Source organism: Astatotilapia calliptera, chromosome 15 (genome assembly GCF_964374335.1).
Source record: "Astatotilapia calliptera chromosome 15, fAstCal68.1, whole genome shotgun sequence".
Lineage (NCBI taxonomy): Eukaryota > Metazoa > Chordata > Actinopteri > Cichliformes > Cichlidae > Astatotilapia > Astatotilapia calliptera.
The window spans coordinates 17,208,203-17,228,997 of NC_137436.1; the positions used below are offsets into that span (position 1 = coordinate 17,208,203).

At 39.8% G+C, this 20,795-nt stretch overlaps 1 protein-coding gene across 1 annotated transcript; it reads right to left on the bottom strand.

Moving 5' to 3' along the window:
- Positions 1-3,008: 3,008 nt before the first annotated feature.
- On the bottom strand, positions 3,009-19,615 carry rab15 (RAB15, member RAS oncogene family). The gene is made up of 7 exons (XM_026143126.2): positions 19,273-19,615; positions 7,800-7,860; positions 6,387-6,447; positions 5,679-5,756; positions 5,042-5,131; positions 4,802-4,867; positions 3,009-4,695 (listed from the first exon to the last, which is right to left on the bottom strand). The coding sequence occupies exons 1-7, from the start codon at positions 19,394-19,396 to the stop codon at positions 4,534-4,536; spliced, it is 642 nt and encodes a 213-aa protein (XP_025998911.2). The 5' UTR covers positions 19,397-19,615; the 3' UTR covers positions 3,009-4,533.
- Between the last annotated feature and the right edge of the window lie 1,180 nt (positions 19,616-20,795).

Below are 20,795 nucleotides of genomic sequence, written 5' to 3' on the forward strand. Positions count from 1 at the left end.
GCAGCCATCTGCCGCGACTGGATGGAGATGAGGGGAAAGAAGAGAGCAGAGGGAGGCAGGACAAAATACCCACTGTGGAAGAGAGCTAGAGTTTAAGAATAACTAATGATTAAATGTCCCGAGTCCCTTAAAATGTGTGTATAAACACATATAGAGTGAAAAGAGGTGAGTGAAGAAGAAACAGTATGGGAAGCCCCCATCAGTCTAGGCCTATTGCAGAAGAAAGGGTTGAGGTTCAAGTTTATCACAGACCTCTTGCACCAATACCACAGGAGGTCTATTGATAGCCACCCATTTGTATGTAAACTTAGCAGAACAGCAGTGGGGACAGAGAATCTCCTTGGTAGATCCTGCACTTCATGGTGACCTATGCTATGGACTTGAAGGTGGCCTCTGGTGTTGTTTGCCACATCCCCACTGAGTTCCTGATGAAGGCTCTTAGGGTCCTGTTGATCTTGTATAGTTCTAGGCATTCCAGAATCCATGTGTGGGGCATTGAGTCATTGGCTTTCTTGTAGTCAATCTAGGTGGTGCTGTGGTAGGTCAGTCTGGTCTTGCAGTCTTGGGCAACTGGACTGTCTACCAGGAACTGGTGTTTTGCACTTCTAGTATTGTTGCGAATTCCTTTCTGTGCCCTGCTTATGTGCCTGTTCATCTTAGCCGCTATGATACCTGAAAGGAGCTTCCATGTGGTACTGGTAGTTGGATGGGACTGGTCCCTTCTGGAGTTCCTTGAGGATCAGGACTATCCAGGCTTCAGTCAGGCATTCTGGGTGTCTCTTGTTGACTAGCAGCTGGTTCATTTGAGCTGCCAAACGCTTATAGAGTGCAATCAGCTTCTTCAGCCAGTAGGCGTGAAACATGTTGGGGATGGTGCTGTCCAGAAGAAGAATGTTAGAAGGTTCTGTGATGAAGTGCTGGTTTGTTCTTCTACCTTCTATCTCTCTGATGTACCTCTTCAATCAACTGGCCAAGGCTGTGAGTCTTTGCTTGGCAGTTTCCAAGGCTCAGGTATGGGCACCTTGCTCTATTTCTTAGGCACCTTTCTGCAGCTCCAATTTTTGATTAAGTTTCCTCTGTGCTACCTTGACCTCAGCCTCTAATCTCCTTCTCCATGGAGGTTACTGCTCCTTGTGCCTGTTCATCTTGTAGCCAAGCATCTCAGTGACCACTACTGCTGTGGTCTAGATCAGCTGGTTGGTTTCAGTGATGGTTGCAGTAGGGATTGTCCGTAATGCTGCAGTTCCATCTTCTAGTAGACTTTCAGAGGGTACTTCATGGAGTCTTGGTAACCAGGTTTCCAGCTTTGCCATGATCCTATCTTTCAGGTCAGCTGCTCTCGCGATCAGCACTCCTGCTTCCATCATACTTAGGGCTTGGTACGCCATCTCGGGTACACATTTATAACAGTTATCATCAATGCATTTTATGTTTACTATGAAACATGTATCTGAGAATTTTAATTTATTGGGCACACCTATAATATGTATCCTTCAGCATGAATTATGTATAAATTATTGCCTCTCAGATCACGGTCAGAGAAAATGGATGGATAGCTCTATTTTCTAAAAGGAAAAGAATAAATGAGCACACTCAGCAGAAAATACGTTTTCACTAACATTTGAAGGAGAAAAATGTATGTGCGTCTGGTTGTACTAAAATTTAAAGATTCAGTAACTTGTGCAACTCACCACATTCAATGCCAGTGTCATTGTGACAGTTGCCATGCTACCAGTGACCACCAACACTTGCACAACAGATTGTCTCATGTTTTAGCTTAATGTGGATTCAATAATTTACATACTTGTTAAGTAACAAATGCTGACAGCATCCTTAACTTGTAGTTACTGGACTGAAATTGCATTTTTTATGGTTAGGTTTATACACTGGCAACATCTGGCCAACTAGAGGGAAAGACAGTGGTTTGCTTTGATAAAGAAATTTCGAACACAATCCACTTTAGACTCATTTTCTGTCTAAAGTGAGAGCAGTTCAGCATATGATATGATACCATTACCCACACATTGATAATTATATAACAATACTGTAGGGCTGTTCGATATATAACGATACATATCGGATGATGATATAAAAACATCTATCGTTTCATTTTACGCTATCATTTGTTTCGTGGTGTCGCAAAAGAAACTGTTTACAGCAATATTTTTTCATCGTGTTGATGGTCACTGTAGTGGCTACATTTCTTAAAGTTATCTCTTTCTCTTATATGTAATGTAACCACACTACGGATGGACAAGCGCCTGTTTTTATGCGTTGTGGTTAGCAACAATGAAGGTAACACCATCGCGTGTCCGCTTGTTCATGTTCCACATAAACCTTTCACAATAAAGCTCAAGATCCTGTTGAGACTTTTCAAAATAAACTGAATCACGTGAAAAAGCAGATTATTCACGGATGAGAAGTAAAAAAAGAGCCGCCAGGTGCTAAAAAATAAACCTTAGACTCAAACGTTAGAATAGGCTTTTCCCCGCAGCACGCCGTGTAATAAATACAAAGAAAACGGCGGTTGTTACAACTTATGTCTAAAAATGTATAGTTTCATGCATCGGTTAAAACACTCGACTCCGGGTAAAGGACGCGCAGATGGAAACACTTCACGCAAGTCGAGCTGGCCGAGATTCACAGAATTTACAGAAAATGTTACATTTTTGTGATTTATATCGTTATCGGGACGATAGAATTCTTATATCGGTATATGAGATTTTGGTCATATCGCACAGCCCTACAATACAGCAATTCTATGTTACTGGACACACTGCAATACCATCATCTGGTAAGAGTAATAATGTCCATTAAAAGACAAAAAGCAGGAAACGTGTCATTTCAGGGATTCTGATAATAATTATTAAAAAGGGGTTAAATGAGCAAAGGTTTTATGTTTTTGCCATTAAAATCTTGTCTTTAGTACCTGAACATTTAGCATAGTACAATGTAGTGCATCTCCAAATCATATTTAGTGATTACCAAGAAGACATCTGAGCACAGTGTCATATAACTGCAAGTATTTACTCATAAACATCAGACATCATTTCTTCAAGGTTAACATGTTGCATGTAATATAGTTACACAAATGCAATTAAAGTAGTCTGAAAGAAAGAGAAAAATAAAGTTCCTGAAAACAACACAGATAAGTTGTGTATCTAGAGTGTAGTCCAGAACATAATTCGCTACGACATACCGCCGCTTCACATGTTGCACACGTTAACAATTGTTTTGAGTAGCATTTAGTAATACTAAGTTGCAAAAAATGTAGCCAAAGTTCATCTTTCTGTGTCTACTCTCCAAACAGGCAACTCTGGTCAAATGCTTCACTTATATTACGGTTAGGTGAATATTAACTTCATTGAAGTTACAATGAAAAGAAAGGAAAGGAGTGTGAAACGCATGCAGAACCCTCATTCGTCCTTTGTTAAATCTGTGAGCAAACAAAAGAAAAGGCATCTCCACTGAACTCTGTACAAAACAGCTATTAAAAGAACAAAATGATCGATACATTATTATCTTCACAAAGGGAATATTTTAGACCATCGAGAATACCCATGTGGACTTTTTATACAGCCTTCTACAGTGAAGTTCATGACGTACACTTGCTCATGAGTCTATCAATCTACATTGCTTTTAAAAACGTGGTATGTACAATGCAATATGCAGTCAGCGATCCACCTGTACTATAGTTTCTTCTATAAACAAACTCTATAAAATAATAAAAATACCTTCTGTTTGCTACAGGGAAACTATATTATTTTGCTCTCGATGTTTCCCTCGCCATAGACTGGTAAATCAGACCACTTAGATAATATTACAAGCTGCAACACTTCCTCTGTTGTCATGATATGTATGAAAACAATGCAAACAAAATGCAATAAAGTGGATGCATATATTCAGAATCATTTCGCTCCGTTGAAGGAAGCCACTGCAAGTGCAAATAAAACCAAAAACGAACGGAAGAAGAGGAAAAACAGGGATGTAATGACCACTGGACATCTCGAGTGCTGTTTTTGCAATGCATATAGCACCCTCTTGTGGTAATTTCTTGTACTGGATCTAAAGCATTTGAAGGTAAAAAAGGGGATTTCAACCAGTTCCTCTGTACTCTACATCTGTGTAACTTATAAAGAAAACATTATCAGATTTTCATTTTCACCCCTTATAGAAGTTTTGTGTCCATTGCCAAATTTGCAGTGGATAGAGATCACATTTGGTTACAAAGACATGCTAAACTGTTCAGAAAATGGTGAACATTCAGCTACAAGGAGGCAAACAGTCTTTGTTCAGCAAAATATTTCTCGCTTGACCCTTAAAACTGCTCTCAAGTGACTTGTTAGCACTTTTGGCCCTGCCCCACCAAACTAAATTAAAATACTAAGATGAAACATAGCTGATATCAAAATTACAGACACGTAAGCCTCATCCTCTGGTGAGAAAAAAAGAAAAAGGAAACACATTTTTCCAGGAGTGTGCAAAGTGTGTGGCATGTGTGACATATGTTCAGTCAGGATTCAAGGTTTTCCTCTAACACCAGCAGCCTTTGCGTTGGTCGCCAGCAGCACTGTCACAGAGTCCCTCCTCTTCCTCCAGAGCAGTGAGATTGAGCTCGTCGTTAACGGACATCCGGAGTAGATCCAGGTCCTTTTTGTTGGCTGCCAGCACCTGCTCAGCCAGTCGTGTAAAAGTCTTTGGAGGAGACACATAGACATGATGAGACACCCCGTGATGCAATTACAGGTACATGCATTTCTGTGCATGGCCTTGAGAGAAGTGTCTCCCCGTGTAACCTCACCTCAGTTATATTATGATTGGTGAAGGCACTTGTCTCAAAGAAATCCATTCCATAAGCCTTGGCCAGCTGGAAGACAGATTACGGTGAAAATGGGAGCAAATGGAAAAAAACTGAGCACGTTATGCTTCTTTAGTCCCTCTCTCCCGAATAATCCCAGGTATCTAAACAGCAAAGCAGAGCCACAAAATCGAACTCAAGTTCTGCTAGGTACACATAGCCATCGATGCCAGAGTGACCCACCTTGATGCCTTGCTCAGTGGCCACCTGCCTCTTGTCCACTTCATCCGACTTGTTCCCTACGAGGATCTTCTGGACCTTGTCAGGAGCGTACTGCAGGGGTTTGTGATGTGGACACGAAGAGATGTTTACAGACAAGGGAGAAGAGCAGAAAACAAAGCGATAAGACAGCAGAGAGATGTTTCAAATGCCAGGAGAATGCAGAGAGCGCGACAGTGTACAGGAAATGAGACCTAGATTAAAAGCAAGTGGGAAGCGTGCCAGCATCAATAGGTGATATATTTGGAGAGACCCATAGAGGAAATTACATTCATAATGACTAAATTAATAGCATAAGATCACCTGGGAAACGATAAAGGGGAGCGGAAGACGAGAGAGCTTTATGAAGAAAAAGTGAGCGCATGTGGAAAAACCGTGTTCTTTCCGATATTTATGACAAACGAAGACGAAACACCGTAAACGCAGAATAGCTGTCAGGTCAGTGTGTTTGGTTTCTATCACACCATGCCAGCCATATGTTCTTCGTCAAGCTGGAGCCTCTGCACACTCGGTCCATTTGTTACTTCGGGCCTTTCGACAGCGTTGAAGAAAAATGTGCCTGATTTATTGAGTTCTTAAATCCCAAATCACACTGACTCACCTCGTCCACGTCGCTGGCCCACTTCATGATGTGCTGGAACGATCGCTCACTCGTGATGTCATATACCAGGAAGATGCCCTGAAAAGAGACGGTCAAAGATTTTAAAACAACAACAACATGCATATTTTTCAAGCACCTTTGAGATCCATGTTTACAAAATGTTGCTTGAACCCTTTTTGGAGCATTTCATAACACGTTCCTATGATTCCCATAAACAAATCAGACTAGCACTTGGAAAACTGGCTGCCTCTACTGGCAGTGTGTTCTGTGTTGTGAGCCACAGTCTGGAAGAGAAATCCACTCAACTGTTTTAGAGCACAAAACAGGATAAAGAAACTTTCCTTTCAATTTCATTACCAGTTTCTGGTAAATAGACAATTAGGTTTCAGCCAGTTTAACCTCTTTAGCAGCCCAAAACAAATTTCATACTGCTGCGAAAGGGCTACACACTCCTTTGAGGAAAGGAAGAACATTTACGACACCACTAGTCTCAGATGAAATCCTTTTGTTGTGAAAACCTCAGGGTAGCGGCTCCACTGATTCCTTTAAGAGAAGTAACATAAGCAGCTGTAAGGATTAGGCAAGGGTTATTCTTGTAGCTGGAACAAACTGAATCTAAAACAGATTAGACTTAAATTTGTACTGTGTGTGTGCAGAAATAATATTGCATCAATTTATGGCAGAGTAACTGTAGGAGACTTAAGCTACCTGCGCTCGTCTGTAGTACTGCTTAGTGATGGTCTGGTACCTTTCCTGGCCCGCAGTGTCCCTGCAAAACAAACATATATGAATATTCATTTTGTGATTATAATACAATGACATGGAGTGCAGGAGGCAGGTAATTAGAAGTGTTGAGGCTAAAGAGGACACTTAGCAAAATCTCGACCAGACACCTAAAATACCTTTTCAGCTTTTCAGACAATAACAAAAAAAAGGGCAAACTGTGGTCAGCAGAGCTTTTTTTAGTGACTCTTGTGCAGCTTTTGCAATGTCAAAGTTAAGACTTCAGGTAGACAGATGTATGTGAAATGTGGGTTATAGGCTCTCTAGATAAAATGCAAAAAAAACCAAAAAAAAAAAAACAGCAGTTGATCTGTGATCTGGTTAAATTCATAAAAGTCTTTTCTAAAAAAAAAGAAAGAAGTTGAGCGATTTAGCTGCATTTTAACAATTTTTTGCATGAAAAGAAAATTCCCTCATGCATTTCGATTTCTACTTAATTCTACAACGTCAGTGTGACGCATCAGTGGTTAAGTTTGGGAAAATGTCATCACTCTAGTTGTGAGTTATGACAGGGCACAAACTCCAGGTTTGGTGCTACAAAAATAGTAAAACATACGTGACTAAAATGTACGTGCTATCTTCTAGGTGAAGTCAAAACAGGTGGGCTTTAAACCTGGATGCTATCTGAAGGCCGCCAGATGAAGATAGCTGAGGTTGGAAAAAGAAATTTTATCCTATAGAAGTCTCTGGGAAAATAGTTTTCTGTGTTACAGTTTTTGGACTCAATCATTCATTTTTGATCTGGGAAACTATTAAAAAAATATTTTGTAAATCTTGGTCATACTATGTCTTCAAATCGAGAAATATCTGTGGTTTGAAATCACTCTTTCATCTGTGGTTGTGCCTTTTGGGTGACCTGTGATATAATTATCTGACAAATAGCACAGCTTATTGTGCACTAAAGTTTCTTTCAGCTTTTCCTGTTTAATTTTTAAGAAACACAGATGACGTTCCCAACACAACCCTATCAGGATTTGTCTCTCCCGCTAACTGTAAACAAGGGAACTTGTGTAGGCCAAACGTGTTAAGCACTATGCTGATTTTACTTTATTTTATCACTAATTAGCAATTATGCAATTTATGAATACACCTTGCTAACCAAGCTTGTTATCTCCACCCTTCAATCCAAATATGGTCCCTTTGTGCTCAAATAACCCCCCGAGATGGCAGCGGCCTTAATGCCTGACATGAGGTTATAGAACAGTAGTCCACATATCAGTAGCTGGCATTATGGTTTACATAATACTTTTTTAAATTTTTCACATGCAGTCTATGGTTAACCCTTCAAACAACATACAACACCTTATAATAAGATTTTGTCTCTTTCCAGTTTCTTACCATATCTGTATGCGGACTTTGATACCATCTATTAGTAGTGTCTTCATTTTAAAGTCGACCCCTGCAAGGGAGAAGATACGATGAGGAAACACAGCATCACATTCACAAAGTAGCTTTATTTGATATTTCTCCCAGAGACAGCCTAAATGCTCTGACTGTTGTCAGAATTGTATACACTCTCCTTTCGGTAAGCGACCAACATTAATTAACCAAGCTTGTCCGACAGATGGACGTTTACCACTATCTGCTCCAGCTTTGCAACATCATAGGAAACATTAACACAAAGAGAGGCACATCATCCCTGTATAATCAGCCTGAGAGAAGGTCGAGCTAATGATCCAGTGAGCAGAGTGCTCGTTTAGTTCAGTCCTTTGTATTGACTGCGTGGGGGAGGGGTTGGGGAGGTGGAACAAGAAAAAAAAAGAGCTATATGATAACTGAGCACAACATAACAGCAAACAGGAGGGATGGGAAGAAAGAAAAGAGAGCTGGGAAGGGGTTAAGTAAGCAGTCACTCACGCTTCAGTGATCTCTGATCTATTTCAGACAGCTGAGTGTGATATTATTCACAGAAAGTCAGACAGGGGCAAGTTTATTTGTTATCATGAGGACTGTCCATTTTTAAACATATATGAGAGTTTTTAGTTTTTAGGCATTTATACTTTGCTTGTAAATGTGCAGCATTTTATGGAGACATGGACAAACATACATGGAAATGCAGTATATAAAGCAAAAACTAGGTTTTGCACAAGTCTGTTGAGCTTGAAAGTCAATATTTGGTATGAGCATTTTAATTATTCAACCCTCAGACAAGCTTTCTTGTAATGTCTTTAAGCAGATTCAAAACTTTAAAGCTCTACTTTGGATGTTGGCTGCCTTTTGTTCTGTTCTCTGTCAAGATGATCCCATACTGCTTCAATAATATTGAGGTCTGGGCTCTGGGGAGGCCAATCCATGACTGATATTTGTGCACCGTGGCATTTTTTATTTACCACACATGCATGCTTTTACTAGGTTTGTTTTATAAAATGTTTGGAATCGTTGTCAGGACAGAAAAATGAAGCTTTTACTGCTTTCCACATCTTACCATGTTGACATATGCCAGGTTTTTCACTAATAGTTCTTTGTGAATCACATTCTTTGTGCAAAAACACTATTTCATACAATTTTTCCTTGCATTAATGAAAGCAATGCTTAAAATGCTAAGTTTTTGTTAAAGGCTTCTAAGACCAAAATGCAAAAAGACACAATTTAAAATTGGTTCTTCGCTGAGTTGGCTGTTATTTGTATACACAACACTGGTTCCCTTGAGTTAGGTGTCCTTTTTAATGCTCTAAAGACTCATAGGTAAGTCTTAAGTGGTTAACAAATTAAAAGACTTTGCAACAGTGATGTGCAAGGAGTGGACTTCAAATGAATGACAAAGCAACAAATCACCAAAGATAAACATTGAAAGAACTTCAGAAACTCTGGAAAACTCTTGTTCAATATAGCCTTAAAAATTATAAGAAATTCTGGCTCCTTAGAAAAAAACATATAATGAGAAATATATATAATGGGAAATGAGGACTTTTTGACAGTAGTGTATATGTAATAAGACTGTAGAAGAAGAGCCTGAAGCCAGGATCTCAGAGAAACTGCAGTAAACTGAGTCCTGTTTTGCATGGCAATACCCCCAACCCCCCTGAACATCAATAATAACAAACAACTGCTATAGTAAGTCTTTAACGTTTGGATAAGATACAGTAAAATTCCTAAACAAAGCAATCAGATTTTACATTCAACTACAGTCATTGTTTTCCTCATCTCCTTTCTCTATCTATAATGCAGACTAATGCAGTTAAGTCAATACAAAGCACACCCACAGGCTTCTATAGACCGCACTAATCCCTGGGAAATCAATTAACTGTTCATCCCAATTAACCTGATACTCAACACCCCTGTGCCACAGCCAGCATCACGCGCACAGAAAGAGCTACCGGGTCCAATCGATTCACAGAAATGGAAAACGTCCTGCTTGTGTTTTTTATTATGAGGTTCATTTTCTAAGACACTGACATAAGGAAAAGCTGGCATATCTACTACAGCTGGCCGAACTTGTTTTCAGATTATACTTGGGCTAAGAAGGAGTCCAGTGAATGTTGCTGGAGGCTAGAGTGAACTGGCTTGACAATAAGGGGCCTCATTTAAAAGTTATACTCAACCTTTGCCTTTGACCAGAGAGATTTCAGACTAAATGAAAGGTCAGCATCACAATCAGCAGCTTGCTGCGCCCGAGGCTTGAGACAAGAGAGGAGACCATTAAAAAAAGATGCTGTCTTCCTGCATTGTATTAAGCAAGTCAGATAGTCATTCATGGAAATTGTAATGATTTGAGCAGAAAATGCGGATATAGACAGAAAGCCTAATGGGCTCTGCAGTTTAGCAGTGAATGTCTACAAATACGAATCTGACCAAATCTGGAAAATCAAGAAAACTAAACTGACAAATCATTAAAGTCTAAGTTCTATTTCGAGAAAAGCAAGTCATGCTTCAGCCTACACTGTCTTCTTTCAGCTGCTAAAAAAAAAAAAAAAAAATCAACTTCAGTGGGTTTTTCATCCAGTCAGACATCCTGCCAGCCATTTTACAAAACTTATCCTATTGACAGGAAGAAGGGGTTTTTCCATCAAGCTGGCATTGGACAAGCAGGAACCTCTGAAGCTGAAAAACCCAACAAAAACTGCAGTTGCTAGAATGGCCACTTGAGGCTTCAAAAATGAGCCAGTCCCGATAGACTTTCATGTTAAAGGGCCAACTTTACAGCAGAAAAAAGTGTGTTTACAGCCTGGTAGAAAAATTGTTTGAGCCTCTTAGGACAGTTTCCCTCTTCATAACAATTTAAAGTTGTTTTATTCATAACTTATTTCTCTGCACACTGGAGTTACGAGTGTGGTCACCTTAACTTTCAGTTCATCTCCGCTAAACGAAGTTGGCTCTCCAATGTGTTTGTGCCTTTTTGAGCATTTAATGGAATAATCAGATTAATATTGATGCAGACCACCAAAAAGGTTCGTACTTCAGCTTTGCATATCTATGCCTTTTCATTGCATGTATACAGTTCACTTTGCTAACCAAACTTGCTAGCATTAGCACCCCAGCCTGTGGGCATTTTTAGCTCTAAGAAAAACCTGTCAGCGGCCAAATGGTAACACTGAACCTCCGCTATGCAGAATTCAACACCCATGCGTGGCATCACCGTGGCGACATTCATCTTTTATATTGCTTTTGATTACTTTATAACAACTGTGCGAAATGAGGCAAATTTAGTTGTAGTTGCAAAGCACGTAGAAACAAAGACAGCCTTCAACATAAAAATGTCTGTTTTCTGAGCTTCTTTTCCCCACATTTTTCAGTCTGCATTAGAAAAAATGTAGAACGCCCTGAATACTGCTGTTCAAAGACAGAATTTTTAAAAAAAAGCATGTGTAACTGCTGTTACAGCCATAAATGTTGCAACTATCTGCAATCGGTTAAAAAAGCCTTAAAAGGAAACACACTAGTACATTTGATTGACAGTCTGTTACTATTCGAAATGTTATTGCTTTTTATTGTCATGAGGGAATATATGCTAGAGAATAGAGCTGAATCGTGTCCGTGACTTGCACACATTTGAGTTAGCGATATGAATACTGCATACTAAATCCTGCGCTCAGCTTTTGTAGCTCTGTAAAAAAAAAAAAACATTAATCTTGAGGAACACCTTGAAAAAAACAAACGCTTCTTGTCAGCTTTGCTTCTTCCCTTCAGAGGCACAATGTGCACAGTATGAGAGACAGCAGTTAATTGAACACGGCAGCATTTCACAATCAGCAGTTTGAGAGCCATGTAAAAACAAATGGCTACACACCCAAAATTGACTTGACTAATTACTGGGATGACTATGTTTGACTGTGCAAGACGGATTAGGCAGTAAAATATGTCAGCGTGCTGTAGGTAATGGTGACAGGCTCACTAACAGATGGATGGACGGATGGATGCTCTGGCACTGACACCCAGTCACTGGGGGATGGATCTGACATGCATGACTAGCATTACTAGCAGAGGACAGACAACAGCTGTCAACAGCTGTTGTCTTTGGGGAACACAAGGACAAGGGGCAATCCTTCTTTGGCAATAATAAACTTGTCATTAATCTGTATTGAAACACAATCTTATTGGGATTCTTCAGTACCAGGAACACATAGAGGAAAAAAGGTGGCAAAACTTTTTTTAAATTTAAGGCTGATAATAGCACATGAGGGAATAAAAGCAAGAGCGAGGATGTGAGAGCAAAACACGGGGTTTGAGGGATGTCAAGGGAGAAAACCAGTGGAACATGTCTTTTTAACATGGCTAAAATATCTGAGCCGGAGGAAAAATTCTACAGAATTTTAGAAAAGGTCCAAGAGAAAAGGTTGTCAAAGTGTTTTATGACTGAATACCAAGTTATGCAGCCAACATGTGACTGAGGACCAGAGAAGAAAAAGACACGTCATTAAGTTAGCATTTGTAATGTGTCTATTCATAGGAAAGGGGTTTATGCTAGTTTATAGTTAGTGAAGTAGCTTTTACATTCCTTGGCACCTGTTGTATTTGACAGTTGCAGGATGACACAGTCTGCTTTAATGGGTTGAAAAGAAGGTTATCCAGGAAAAATGTTGCTTTAACACAGTATAACAAAAACTTTGGATGATTAATACTGAACCCTTGGAGTGATTTTATAACAAAGGGTCTTCTAACTACACTCAAGCCAAGTAGATGGCAGAAATGTACCTTACTAATAGATGTCAGCTGCTTCAAAGAAGAAGGAAACAAATAAGTATAGAAATGCTGAAGGCAAATGCTGATGAGTTTAAGGAATCTCCACTTAAAACCTTTTTTATCAGTACTAAAATGTCACATGTCTTAAAAAAATTATTTTAGAAAGATTTAATTAAAATGAAATCTGTTTAAGGATCTTGAGGTGTATGAGTGCATGTATGAAAAACTTCTGCAAAGCCTCCAGAAAGAGTTGTGTAAAACATATTCAATTCATGGAGCTTACTTCAGTCAGCAGTGGTTGAGAGTTAAGACTGAAAGTTTGACAGAAGAAATATTTAGAGTTGCAAAAGTAGTAATCTCACAAACTTCTGTAGCCTGTACCTAATCTGTGCTTGAGGGTGGCAGCTCAGCCGTGTGATCTGAGCCACTTCTCGCTGAACTGTCTGCAGCTGAGCCACATTGTGGATGAAGGAGGAAGTTGTAATGGTGATAGAAAAAGGGGACCTTCTTCTGGTTTTGGTGCGTCAATCTTGGCTGTGCACTGTGAATCTTTTTGTGTCCGAGTAACCACTGAAAATGACTCTCAGTATGAAACGTTCAGGGTCAATTGGTCAAAAAGTTTATACTCTATGATTAAATGTTAGATACAAATTCTTGTGCACCTAATTTAGAAAAGAACCAATTCTAAATGGTATCTTTGGGGAACTGGATAACTGGAGAAAAAAAAAGGCCTAAAAAAACAAAAACAAAACTAATCTACAGCAAATGAACAGCATCTGAAAGTCATTCAGAAAGAAGGAAATCATTGTCGATGTGTATGCAGGAGGTCAGCAGAGAGGAATATCACTGAATCTCTCCAGTTGTACATCTGTAAAACAGAGTGCAGGCTCTGTCGTGGTTTGGGGCTGAATTTTAGCCAGCGGTGTTGGGAATCTTTTCAAAACGGATTAATTTATGAACACAAAGTACCACCGGATTTTGTAATACCATATAGAAAAATGAAACAACAGGTCAATTTTTCAGCATCACAATATTCCCAAATACTTCAAATGCAAGCACACGTAGATAGTAACACTATCAGTCATGGATTGGCCTTCCCAGAGCCTGGACCTCAAAGTTACTGAAGCAGTGTGGAATCATCTTGACAGTGATCAGAACAAAATCCAAATTAGAGCTTTGAATGTCCTTCAAGAAGCCTAGCAAACTAAAAGACGCCTATAGTAGTAGAAATGAGGGTTGACTCAAGACAAAACGCTGTATACTGTGTGTATTTATATCTTTTTCCTGTCTTTTTTAAGAAAGACACATTAGAGACGTGACAGGAACTGCAGTAAGAGAAACATGCAGTAAAGTCGCCAGCCATCTGAAACTTCCTGACAAATACAACCTCAACTATAGCCACCTCAGCTGACATAATATACTCGTAAGATTACGCTATCTGTGCTATGGACAGGCGCAGAAAAGCCAAGTCTATGACAACACCTCTGTTTCCCTGATAACCTCCTACAATAGGATAGCCATCTGTGCTGGCTGTAATCCATTTCTGACCCTTTAGAGCACTGAGCTTATCAAGCAGCAGCGAGCTACGTGTATAACCATAACACCACCGGGATAAGTACAATGTGGACAGCTGCTTATTGAGCTATGATATAAAGCAGCACAGGGCTGATATTTTATTGGTGTTTTGACAGCCAGGAGGTCCAATGAGGCCAGTGACAAGACTGGCAAGGTAACAGTGAGGAAGATTAAACTCAGCAGTGTGACTGAATACCATTACTAAATCATCTCTGCAGCTGCTCTTTGTCAGACAAGTGTGCACGCTCCAGCCCCCGAACACAGCTATCTGTGAAAATAAAATGAAATACCTCAACAAGAGAGGAAGTATTACTCATTCAGGTGCGATCAGAACTCTTGCTCCAATTACCGTGGCCTTGTTTGACTCTTAATATTCAATCTTTCCATTTTTAGTCAGCTGAAACTAGAAAGCTAAGTCATAGTTTCTCGTTTCATACATGCAGTGGCAGTTTTAATGACTATAGCACTGATTTTATTTCATGGTAAAGAGACCAAGTGACTCACACTAACTGCCTATCGAACACCTCTTTCAGAAGGCAATGAATCTAAATATGCTGGAAGAAAGTATTGTAAAAGATATAGGAATTTTTTAAGGTAAGTAAGGTGCTTTATTTTGTGAATACTTCAAATGCTTGTGTTAAATCTAATAGAAAATAATAATAAAGGCAAGTTTCTGTGGAGTCTAATGATTTAAAAGCATATTAGAGATGACCCACTACTTCAATTAGTGCATAACATACAGAAATTTAAAAAATAAACTGGACCCAGGCCAGACATGGCTAATTAAGGAAGTGTAAATATTAAGTTCATATTTAAAAGTAATGTGGTGTTATTTCGTACCTAGTGCTTAGATTTTGATTGCTGTGGATGTGTTAAGTGGTTTCCAGTGTAACATGGCAACGGTGAATACTAATGAAAAAAGGGATCTTGTCTCAGTGCAAGAAAGACAACAAACTTAACTCAGGAGACGCAAATGTGGACACGGATTAAAGCTTGATTTAGTCTTCTGTGGGAATTTTTAATCCTACGCTGCAAACGTCTACGCCATTCAAGTCATTGCAGGTTGCTTTGACCGGACGTATAGTTACACTTCTCACAAGGTGCACATCAGGTTACGTGGAAGGTTACGCCATGAGCTTAAAAGAGGTTCCTGACTATGTCACAAGTTATAAAGTAGATTTTTGGCAGAAGATTTGTAAGTCACACATGACGGTCTGCACTGCGTGAGTATTTTGCCTTCAGAAGTGCTTTAATTCTGCATGATACAAACTTAACAAGTTGCTGGAAACATTCCTTAGAGATTTTGGACCACACCGACATGATAGCGTCACATAGTACCCGCAGATTTGTCAGCTGCACGTCCAATCATGATCAAATCTCCTGTTCCATCACATCCCAAAGGTGCTTTACTGGATTAAGATCTGATGAGCATGGAGGCCATCTACGTGCAGGATATTCAATGATATGTTCCAGAAAGATGATTGAGCTTTGTGACATGCAGTCTTGGTGGAAATAAAAACAGAAGATGGCTAATCGGCCATAAAGGGATTGAGATGGTCAGCAGCAGTACACGGGTAGGCTGTTGTGTTGGTGCTAAGGGGCTCAAAAATGGTGCCGAGAAAATATCCCCCACACCATTACACCACCACCACCAGTCTGAACTGTTTACTCAAGGCAGGATCAATCATGCTTTCATGTTGCTTATGCCAAATTCTGACACTATAATCCAAATGTTACAGCAGAAATCAAGACTCATCAGGTCAGGCAACCTTTTTTCAGTCATCTGTTGTCAAATTTTGGTGAGTCCACTGAGAGGTAGGCTCAGTTTCTTAGCTGACATGAGTGCCACCTGGTGTCCTCTTCTGTTGCTGTAGCCCATGTGAGGCTCAACGTGTTTTCACAGATGCTTTTCTGCATACATTGATTGCACTGAGTGCTTATTTCAGTTACCTTTTCCTTTCTATCAGCTCAAGGCAGCCTGGCAATTCTTCTCTGTTCTCTGACTGTAAACTTTGGAGATGGCTATGCATGAAAATCACAGCACTTCAATAGTTTCTGAAATACTCAGACCAGCCCATCTGGCACCAACAACCATGCAATGTTCAAAGTCCTTAAATCACTTTTCTTCTTCTTACTGATGCCCTGTTTCGAATTCATGTCCATTGTCTTGATCGTGTCCACATGCCTAAATGCACTGATTTGCTTCCTTGTGATTGGCAGATAGATATTTGTGTAAACGAGCAGTTGAACTGGGTTTTGCAATAAAGTGATTGTATATATAGATTTACAGCATGCAAAATTTATCTTCCAATGGTTATTAAAGTATCGGCGTTAAAATTACATTAAATAACAGGCTGACAATATTACAGTGTATAGCCAATATTTTACACAGCACAGTATTGCGATGTTTTTATAGAAGGAAACTTGATCTAAATTATAGTAATTTCAGTGTAAAAATAACTGTTTAATGCTAGAAAACCTGTCTGCAGGTACTTTACAGTAAATGAATGCAATTTGACAGTTTTATATTTATGTATAACTTAAAATTGCTTCCTGCAGAAATGGCAGGGACTGACCTGTCATCAAATGCCAAAGAGCATTTACAGGTCACGTGACAACAAAATGCTGTAAAAACACAGGAAAATGCAGTTCTAGAAACAGTGGGCGTGTTTTCCCAGCTATGTTTTTATAGTTTTGGTCTGAACCAAGCCTGTTAGTTTAACAACATGTCAACATGACAATATCCTCCACGCAATGCCAGCTAAACAACAACAGCTAGTTGAAATCCATCAAAACAGCTAGTTTTGATGGATTTCAGGTGTGGAAACACTTAAAAACCCTTCCCCCACAAGTCACAGCTGACAACCTTAATTCATGCTCTTGTGGCTATATGGGAGAAAATTCACCGTCTTCAAATGCCTTGCAGCAGATTAATGTCTACAGTATAACAACAGCAATGAAAATTCATATATATGTTTTCAGGTATCCACATACTTAGAAATAGCTATTCATTATCACACTGTTTAGGAGCTGTTAATGTCTGCATGTTGTGATTGTAGCATTCTGAGTAACAGCAGGAGCATCAGCTTAATGAGAGACAAAGGTTTTATAGTGTTTTATGAAGGAAAAAATGAGAAGCCATGGGAGCAGCAGTTTTTGGGATAATTAGGAGCAGGAAAATGAATGAGTGGACCGTAAAGGGGTGTGATAAATAATGGAATAACCAATGAGGGGGACAGGGGAGAGAATTTATATCCCTCTGTCAGCGTGAAGGTTGGGAAATGATTCATTGAACCGCTGAAGGAAAGCACTGATGATGGTCACTCTTGAGCTCCTGCTCTCTCTTTCCCTTTGGAGTTTGTGGGCCCTGTTTATCAGAAGAATTAACTTTTAATTATTTCATGAAAGACCTCTCAGTGTGGCTTATAGGCACCACCTGCTGCCAACAGCTCTTCTGGCCCATATGAGTCTGGATTTCACTGCCTGCCAGACGGCAGATTCTTACCACATCCAGCTGTGCTTGTGAACACTGGGTATGGTCTAACAAAAGCACAAAAAGATCGATATAGTCATCATTTTCAACATACACAAACAGCTGGGATTTTCCTTGTAGGAGACAAGAGAAAGGCTTGCTGCATAGGTTGTAAGCATCACTCTCTCCAGGGTGGAAGTTTCCTGTGGAGTGCTATAGGTCTAGGACTTAAAATAGCATACTGCAGCCTTTGCAGCTGTATGCATGTGGGCATATATCACATCTGGCTGGCAAAAACATGAGGGAAGACAAGCCTTTAAATGAATTTGAGCTTAATAGAGTGTGGATTATTTACAGGAGCATTATTCAAACTAATACAAAGGCATTTATTTAACTACTAAAGGAGTCCAAAAATAAAAAGGAAGAAACAAATAGAGACACGGTCGTGTTTATATTCCCTTTTTATATTGGATCTTGTGAAGTAATATCCGCCTGTAAATACATGGCTTAGCACCGGATTCATGATTCATTGCCTCGACCTTATCTCGACAACATGTTCTGTGTGTCTTTTCACTACAAGAGTCAGTTATCACTCACAACCAGCAGGAGCATTTCCTGACTTTTTCTTCACCCACGGCAATGTTTGTATGCTCCCTTCTTCATTTCTGGCAAATTGCAGATCTCTCTATTAACTAAACACACACAGAGAGCACAGCCTGCAGACTCTGCAGCAGCATGTGAGTAAAACCCACTGCTTACTGTATATCCTTATTTCCCTCACCTCAAAGGAAAACATGGTAATGCGCCTGTCGTGACTCTGAATCCAAACTACGAAGCGCACAGCCCATATTAGCTATGAGAATGAAGGCTGGCTCGGCTTTGCTGAGTCAATAGTCATCGACAGGGAAGTGGCAAATCTACGAGTTTGTTCTGCAAACAGAGAAAGAGCTGAACATGTCAGCCCTGTCAGTCACAGAGAGAACATCTGATTAGTGCATACCAGGATTGTGTAACTGATATTTAGTCAGTGATGTTTGCAGTTTTAATCATTTGACAAACTCTCATTTTACAAGATTTTACATTTTATTTAAAGACCTCACAGAATGGGTCACTAAATTTGTGCCAGGCATTGAGTTGAGAAGGAACTTTGATCAGAAACCACTTGCAGCCAATTAATGTACACCTGCTGACTCCAGGGCCCCAGTTTAACCGGTAACAAGGATGCTGATGCAAAACGTCCACTTCTCATTCATATATATGAGAATATATATATATATATAAATCTTTTTTGTTATTTTTTTTGAATGGCACTCGTTTGCATAGTCAGTGCCAAGCGCTGGTAGTTGGTGAACTCATCTGCATGGCTGCCAAGTGTTGGCTCTTCCCCTCTCAGGGCTTCTCCAAACAATCCAATCACGCTTTTCTATTTCTGCTGTATGAATTCACTGCTATGGTTAAGTAATAACGCAGCACTTTCCCGTTCAACCTTATTGGATCTAATTGGTAAAAAATTATTGGCCACAAAAAAGGGACACACACACATATAAAACGATGAAAGAGGGTTAGGATAAATCAGAAAGCTGATCAACATGAAGTGCAGAAAACAGGTAACAAACGAGTCCTGCTGGCAGTGCAGCGTCTTACCGATGGTGGAGATGTGAGATGGGTGAAATTCGTTGTCCGTGAATCTGCATAACAAGCATGTTTTCCCAACCCCAGAATCTCCGAGAAGCAGGAGTCGGAAGAGCACATCGTACTGCTTAGCCATAGTGTTGCACGTATTGTTGAAATATAAAAGCCGGAGTCAGCTAACTCAGCGATGGACGAACGACCCCTCCCCACCTGCATCCCATATCTGCTCAGAAGCTCAGCATAAACGGCTTTGACTTCGCTTTTTTTTGCTCACTGGTGTTGGGTCGGTGGTTAACAAAACAAGGATGCCCCAGCTCCACAGTCAGCCTCCAGCTTCCACTGGGCGCGGTGGACCGCTGTCAGGTGAGACTCGATGATAAAAAGACACTTCCGGTGATGTTTTTCAACATAAAAGTGGCCCTTTCGCGCTACTAGTTTTGAATTTTAACATGTTCTGTACACGCTGTTGGCTTTAAAAGTTCTGATAGTGACAACAAATAATACACCAGGCCCAAATTTCCCAGACTTTAGCTGTTTAAATCTGCCAAAACAAAATCTAAAAATGTTTATGAATTACAAAACATAAATTGGTTGTTTAAAAACGTGTTTCTAAAGCTAGGAAAAGACATAAAGCTTGTCTTTTTTTTCCTTAGGCAGGTATGGTGCTATTGGTGTCTTGCAGCACATTTCTGGGATGCAGTAATAACAACAATAATAACAATCAAGTCCAAACAATCTGCTACTTTGAGTAGATTATTATTTGTAGCATCTACAGGGCTAGGCGCCACAGAGATAGGTTGGATATACAGCCTGTATCTGTCCCGAGACAGGATCTACAACAGACTGTTCCAGCTATACTGCTACAAGGTCAGACGTAGGAAATCTTTCATACCACATGCAATAATTCTCAGCACTTAATACATAACAATGTATATGTCTGACAGACAGTCATCTCTATAATACTAACAACAACAACAACAATTATAGTCCTAAAGTTTTACTCAGGACCAAACCATGCTACCTTTGTGAATGTGACCTACAAGCATACTTTAACGGCTAAAATGAAGTGGCAAAACGTCCTGGCTTTATAATTATGAGCTACAAGCATACTCTGATGGGCAAAGTTAAGTGGCAAACCGTCATACCTCCTTACATTTGTGCTGGAATGACTCTGTGACAGCAGAAATGTGCATAAACTACTTACGGTAGGACGTTTTGCCAAAGTAGGACGTTTTGTCAGAACACCGGGCCTTAAAAATAGAGTTTAGTAAATGTGCAAAAGCTTAATTAAGCCTCTTAACATATGCACATAACATCAACAAACAAATGTGCAATTAATTATAGTCCTATTTTATTGTATATAGTCCCAGGAACAGCAAGATACTGCGCAGGACCCTCAACCTCCCAGGCGTCTGGTAGAGGACACGAGTTTGAACTATAGACCGCCCGCAGGGGCGAGAGAGGAATTTGTTATATGTAACCGTGAAACCCTTTCTTAAAGGTGGTCGATTTTTATCTTAAATAACTTTCAGTTT

What these genes read in the sequence shown, in the direction of transcription:
- rab15 (XM_026143126.2), bottom strand. Translation starts at nt 19,396, where the DNA reads ATGGCTAAGCAGTACGATGTGCTCTTCCGACTCCTGCTTCTCGGAGAT. An exon ending in ATCTCACATCTCCACCATCG is followed by an intron (nt 7,861 to 19,272) that starts GTAAGACGCTGC and finishes TCTCCCTTGCAG; the next exon opens with GGGTCGACTTTAAAATGAAG. An exon ending in CCAATCATAATATAACTGAG is followed by an intron (nt 4,696 to 4,801) that starts GTGAGGTTACAC and finishes TCTCCTCCAAAG; the next exon opens with ACTTTTACACGACTGGCTGA.